Source organism: Sclerotinia sclerotiorum, mitochondrion (genome assembly GCF_000146945.2).
Source record: "Sclerotinia sclerotiorum 1980 UF-70 mitochondrion, complete genome".
In the NCBI taxonomy this organism is placed as follows: domain Eukaryota; kingdom Fungi; phylum Ascomycota; class Leotiomycetes; order Helotiales; family Sclerotiniaceae; genus Sclerotinia; species Sclerotinia sclerotiorum.
In genome coordinates this window covers 122,853-128,852 of record NC_035155.1, presented here as the reverse complement: position 1 = coordinate 128,852, position 6,000 = coordinate 122,853, and the positions used below count along the sequence as shown (strand labels likewise).

The window sequence follows — 6,000 nt, the reverse complement described above, 5'->3', positions numbered from 1 at the left end:
ATTTACGGTCTTAATTTATTAGTAGCAGACCATAAATTAAGGCTGCCGAGCAGCCAAAAAGAAAAAAAAATAATAGGCTATTAGAGTACACCTTACACCATATATCTACCCTCACTTTCTGAGGTAATCGAGGTTCGAACCTAACATATGGCGAGTAACCGTCTACTCGTTGCTCTTTTACACATTAATCATAATGAAGCTCAGCCAAGTGCCAAGCTATCTTTACTATACTCCCCTCCTATCTCCTCAACAAGTTGAGGAGGACGGAGGGGAGCCGAAGAAGAGGTGATTTAGATCCGCGAACATCCATTCTAACTTTCGTCAAATCTCAGAACTTGTTACTGTACCCAAATGATTAGTTTGGCCCCTTTACTTACCCTTTTAGGTTAAAAGGTTAGTATTCTGAGCTCTTAGGATTTACCCGGAGTTTGGTTACTTAAGAGCCGTTAAAGCTTGCTTAAGGCTTTTTCACTCTATTATCTACTTCTAACATTCTCAATCCTCCCTCCTCTAAGTCAGATTCTGGTACTAAGTAGGAATCAAATTCTATAAACTCATTGTCTGTATTTAAAAAGTCAGGGTATTGATAACTTCAATATCACTGGTGACCCTCTGCTAATACAGACATGGCGGGATCGCTCACTTCATCCATTAAGTATAATAATTTAAAAGATGGAAAGGCGATTAAAATTAAAATTATGGCAGGAGTAATTGTTCATATTAACTCTATTAGTGTACCATGATTTAAGTACTTATGACTTATAGGTGAATTTACGGATGTATAATTTCTTACAATAGAAATCATTATTCATCCTACACCAAACAAGATTATAACTAAATAGAACATAATGTTATCATGTAATTCAACTAGACCTTCCATTTGCGGTGTAGCACTATCTTGAAAATATAGACCCCAAGGTCTAGGCGTATCACAATTATTAAGAAGATTTAAATTTAATAAATTAAGCATATATATTTATAAAAAAAATGTTTTTTTCTATTATAGATATAAAAAATAAGTAACCTTATCAAAAGTATTATTGACTTATTTTTCATTTACTAAAAAGAAACAAGTGAAGGGCAGATTGAAACACCTATGCTTCCGAATTTATTCTTAGGCTTAATAATCTATTTATATAAAGAGTATTTTAACCCTAAACATTTAAGGACCCATCCCGCCCATTAACATAATTATCTACCTTCAAGATAGCTGTCTATCTATACTAATGAATTCCTGGCTCTAGTAAACACTATTATAACATATTTAGATTAGCCTTTAGCTAATAAATATTTACCCTAAAATATTTAAAGATTAGTCTAAGGTTTACTTGCACCCTGCGAAGCAGGATAAAGACCAACTACAATAACAGGTATCTGTTTACTATTGGATGTGCTAGTAAAATAAAAGAATTATCATTTCTTGCACTCACTCTGCAAGCCCTCCCGCCCACCCCTCGATGTTTGTTACTGAGTATAACATATAATTTTTCTAAATAGACGTAAAAAACTTAAAAATATCCATATATATATACAGCATTGTATACAACTATATAATATTTAAAACTATTAAGTTTATATATTATTTTTTCTTAAATACGTAGAGGTCTTTGTACGGTACGTCTAATTTTGTATATTTGTTTATAGTTGAATGTTCTAGCCCTAATTCTCCAGCTGCGGCGCGAACAGAGCTATAAGTCGTTGTTACATTAGTAGTTAGGTTTAATACCTCTGTTTCTATACCTACACATCAGCTTTCAATTATATCAACTTTTTCATAGATAACAGGTTTATCTATTAACTTGAAAATGTACCTTTTCTGGCTTTTTCTCTCCTACCTCCTCAACTAGTTGAGGAGGAGGGAGAGAAATGAGCGGGGGTTTTACTTGGTTTCAGTTTTTTTCTCCCTGTTTTTTTTTTCCTTTTTTTTTTATTATTATACAATACTATTTACGTAATAATTATATATTTATAACTTAAAAAAAGGGAAAAAAAAATGGAGAAAAAAAAAAATAGTTACTAATCTGTGTACCCTTAACGTTTAAAAATTTAGCAGCCGAAACTATAGAATCAAAGATGGTTGATTGTCCAGTTAAAGTGTCTGTAACATCACCATCTTTCTAGCAGGTTGACTAAGTAAAATAAGGGATTTAGTACTACCTCTATGTGTACAACCTACTCTAGAAGGCGTAGTGTTAGATTCTAGGACTATTTTGTTTTCGGGAGAACAAATCTTTATGTAATAATTCTCCCTTACAAATCTCACCTCTGGAGCACAATATTCTAAAACCTCCCATTTAAAATTAGAGTAGCCATACTTAATCAAAGCTCTATATATAAGCATACTAGTATTACTTCTTAGATGATTAACGTTATCTTACTTAAGGCATCTTTCCTTTAAGTCAATAACTGAACCTACATAACTTTTGTTATTTGTAAGGTTAACTCAACGGTAGATACCTGATTTAACTTGTTATCCGCTAAAATAAGAGCTTTACAGGTGTCAGCGTTTGAATATACTTTTCCTCCTGCTACTTCAGTAGAAGAGTTAAACGTATTACACTTAGTAGAGTATATTCTTTTATTTAGTGGTTTCCCTCGCGTTGGTCGAACCAAAACTGGAATGGTTTATAGATTCGTAACAATAGCTATAGACACGGTCAGTTTCAAGGTTTAAGAACTGTAAGTTTTGTCTAGAGTCAATCTTAAGAGCATTCTTACCTAGTTCAAAGGCAAAACCTAAAGTTAATGCTAAGAAAAAAATCAGCATTATTACTAAACCATAAACACCATTAGTATAGGCACTAACTACGTAGGGATAGACTAACAATATCTCTAGGTCAAATAAAAGGAACAAAAGCGCAAAAATAAAAAAGGAGATACTAAACTGAGTCCGATTTTGACCCAAGAACGAGTGAAATCCACACTCAAAAACTGAATCCTTTTCTAGGTAAGGATTGTGTGGAGCAAATATAAGATTAACAGCTAATAATATAACTGCTAATATAGGTATAAATACAAAAAAAAAAGTAGTACTTGTCATTTAAGCGTTAAATAATATTAATGCTAATATATTAGCCATACTTAATCATTCTTGTGGGGTAAATATAAATAATAGTATTATTAAGGTTAACACAGAAATTGTTATAGTTAAAGAACTAGATAAAACAATATTGTCTAATTTAAATGTTAATTTTTTAATTAAAACATTATTTTTAATAATACTACCGTGTAAGTTTATATTTACTATTTCCGGGTTTATTTTATATTCAGGTTTTTCAAAAAAAACTTGTTTTATTATGTTTAAATAGTATACTGCACTTATTACACTTGTTAATATTCCTACTAATGTAAGGAATACGTAACCACTATCTAAAGCAGCACTTAAAACCATCTGTTTCGCAAAGAATCCTATTAAAGGTGGTATACCCACAAAAGAAAATATTGTAATAGTAAAACTTAAGGCTAAGACTGGGTTTATGTAAAAGTAACCTTGCAGTTGACTAATCAATTGTATAGGTGAGTTATTTTTATCGGCTAATTCTTTATATTCTTCATTATCGTTAACGTAATAGTAAAGAGAAAAACCAATACTTATTAATATTATGAAGGCATTTAAATTACTAATTGAGTATTGCATTAAGTAAAATATAAAGGCTTGAATAGACTCTATACTGTTAATACTCAATGCTAGTAATATAAAACCTACGTGACTTATAGTACTATAAGCAAATAATCTTTTTATTCTTAACTGTGTTAAACCTACAACTGTACCTATTACTAGTGAAAGTAAAGAGCTAACTAGTAAACTTGTAGTTCAATTATATTGGAAAGAAAATAATGAATTACTTGTATAATGTACTAATTCTAAGAAAAATATAAATATAGATATCTTAGCTACTATAGCTACAAATGTTGTTACAATAGTTGGAATAGCGTCATACACATCAGGGCTTCAGAAATGAAAAGGTGCTGCTGAAACTTTAAATAAGAACCCTACGCTCATAATTAGTAAAGAAAAATTAATGTAATAAGGTTTATATCAATACAAAATATTCTCTGCGGAAGCATGACCATTGTTACCTATATCACTTAAACTAGTAATAACGTATATACCGTCTAAGATAGTTGTACCCGAATTTGCATATAGTAAGCTAGATCCTAAAAGTATAAAACAAGAGCTTAAACCACCTAATAAAAAGTATGTCAAACCACCACTTGTGGCTAATTCTGAGTTTCTATACAATGTACTAAGTAAATATAGTCCATAACTTTGCAGCTCTATAGATAAAAAAATAGAAACTAAATCACTAGTTGACACTAAAAATATAGCTCCTGTTATAATAAATAATAATATTAAAGGGTATTCTATTATTTTAAATTGCTCTCCCATTTTATTTACTATTCTTGATCTATAGTAAAGAAAGTTATAAAATAACAACTTACTTATTGAAGAATATTCAGCTACTCAGACTTTTCTTGGATAAAAAGCTGTTAATTGTAAAATTGCAGCACTAATTAAAAAGATAAAGATATGAAAAACATGTGTGGTAGTTGTAGCATGGAATAAACCACCATATAAACCTATACCACTATCTAAACAAAAGTATAAGCTATAAAAAGCAATTAAAGAAGAATAGAGTAAAACTGTGATAGCTACTCTACTAAAAAGTATAGATTTGTCTCGTCTTAAAGTAACGGCATTAGATAATAATAAAAATAAGATAGAAAAAATTACCATCAAGAGCACTCAGATTTGAACTGAGAAGGTGAAGTTTGAAGCTTCAAATTTTACCATTAAACTATGCTCTTTATATTTTAATGTTAAAGTATACTGTTTATAATTTATATTATATCGGAAAAGAGATGATTCGAACATCCAGGTGTAGAACACAATATTTAGCAAATATCTCGTTTTACCAATAACAACTTTTCCTAAATACTTTTAATTATTATATATAAGTATACGGGTTAAACCGGTCTCGATCCGATATACACTTCTATGACAAAGAAGGTTCTTACCAATTAGAATATTAACCCTTACGGCCAGCCGAATTCGAATCGACACAAATCGTTTGGAAGACGAAAGGTCTACCATTAACCTATGGCCGTTTATTTTTTTATTATAAAATAATAAAAAAAAAAAAAGAATAGTTTTACCCCGATTTTTTCTCTTTTTTTTATTATTATACGTTTAATTACTACGTAGAAATTAAACTATTATAACTAAAAAAAAGAGAAAAAAAGGTGCAAGACCAGTACTGGTCTTGCATGAAGGCAGATTTAAGACCTATGGGGCTCGAACCCATATAACAAAGATTAAAAGTCTCGTATTTTACCATTAAACTAAGGTCTCTATATACTTTAAAATATAAAAGCTAAACTTGCTTAAAAACCCTGTTACATTATGTATTGTAAAAAAAGTGCAGTAACTAAAAAGATTTAAATTACTGGTATTAGTGTAATTAAATATGACATTTATATTTATTTAAAATCTTAATTTATTAAATGTAAAATATACTTATTAAATATATTTTATTTAAATTAAGTTTTTAGGTTAAACCCACTAATACACCTAAATATAAATCAGTTACTCTTTATTCTTTAGTTTTTTTATATAAAAATTGTCCTACATTTTTTTTTTATTTATATCCCTTATTATAAACCCCCCCTTTACCACTGCTTTATTTTTACCCTTTTTTTTAATAGTTTAACTACCAGGAGGTAATTAAACTATTAAAAAAGGCAAAAATAAAGATAAAAAGGGGGGGCGGGCAGAGTAAAAAAAAATTTTTTTTTTATTGTGAAGCCATATTAATAATAATTATCTTTATTTTAATCTATATTACTAATAAATAATCAGACCAAATTTATACGTTTTCCTTTTAAATTAAATCTATACTAATTAATTGGCAAAGGATATTTTTTATACGACAATAATCAAAACAGTTGACTTAATACAGGATAAATAAATATGTTGGGTTTAAGAGAAGGATTATTGTT

At 29.4% G+C, this 6,000-nt stretch overlaps 3 protein-coding genes and 5 non-coding genes across 8 annotated transcripts; all 8 read right to left on the bottom strand. All coding sequences in view use genetic code 4, as the record gives it.

Moving 5' to 3' along the window:
• Positions 1-457: 457 nt before the first annotated feature.
• SS1G_20045 (cytochrome oxidase subunit 2) lies at positions 458-970 on the bottom strand. Its single transcript has one exon. The coding sequence runs from the start codon at positions 968-970 to the stop codon at positions 458-460; it is 513 nt and encodes a 170-aa protein (YP_009389092.1).
• Positions 971-2,578: 1,608 nt separating this feature from the next.
• SS1G_20044 (NADH dehydrogenase subunit 3) lies at positions 2,579-3,040 on the bottom strand. The gene has a single exon. It carries the CDS (start codon positions 3,038-3,040, stop codon positions 2,579-2,581), a length of 462 nt encoding a protein of 153 aa, YP_009389091.1.
• Positions 3,041-4,738, bottom strand: SS1G_20043 (NADH:ubiquinone oxidoreductase subunit 2). Its single transcript has one exon. It carries the CDS (start codon positions 4,736-4,738, stop codon positions 3,041-3,043), a length of 1,698 nt encoding a protein of 565 aa, YP_009389090.1.
• Positions 4,739-4,809, bottom strand: SS1G_20133. The gene has a single exon. It is a non-coding gene; the product is annotated as a tRNA-Sec (tRNA).
• A 44-nt stretch (positions 4,810-4,853) lies between these two features.
• On the bottom strand, positions 4,854-4,933 carry SS1G_20132. The gene has a single exon. It is a non-coding gene; the product is annotated as a tRNA-Ser (tRNA).
• Positions 4,934-4,964: 31 nt separating this feature from the next.
• Positions 4,965-5,037, bottom strand: SS1G_20131. Its single transcript has one exon. It is a non-coding gene; the product is annotated as a tRNA-Asp (tRNA).
• Position 5,038: 1 nt separating this feature from the next.
• Positions 5,039-5,109, bottom strand: SS1G_20130. The gene has a single exon. It is a non-coding gene; the product is annotated as a tRNA-Gly (tRNA).
• A 172-nt stretch (positions 5,110-5,281) lies between these two features.
• Positions 5,282-5,353, bottom strand: SS1G_20129. The gene has a single exon. It is a non-coding gene; the product is annotated as a tRNA-Lys (tRNA).
• Positions 5,354-6,000: the final 647 nt, after the last annotated feature.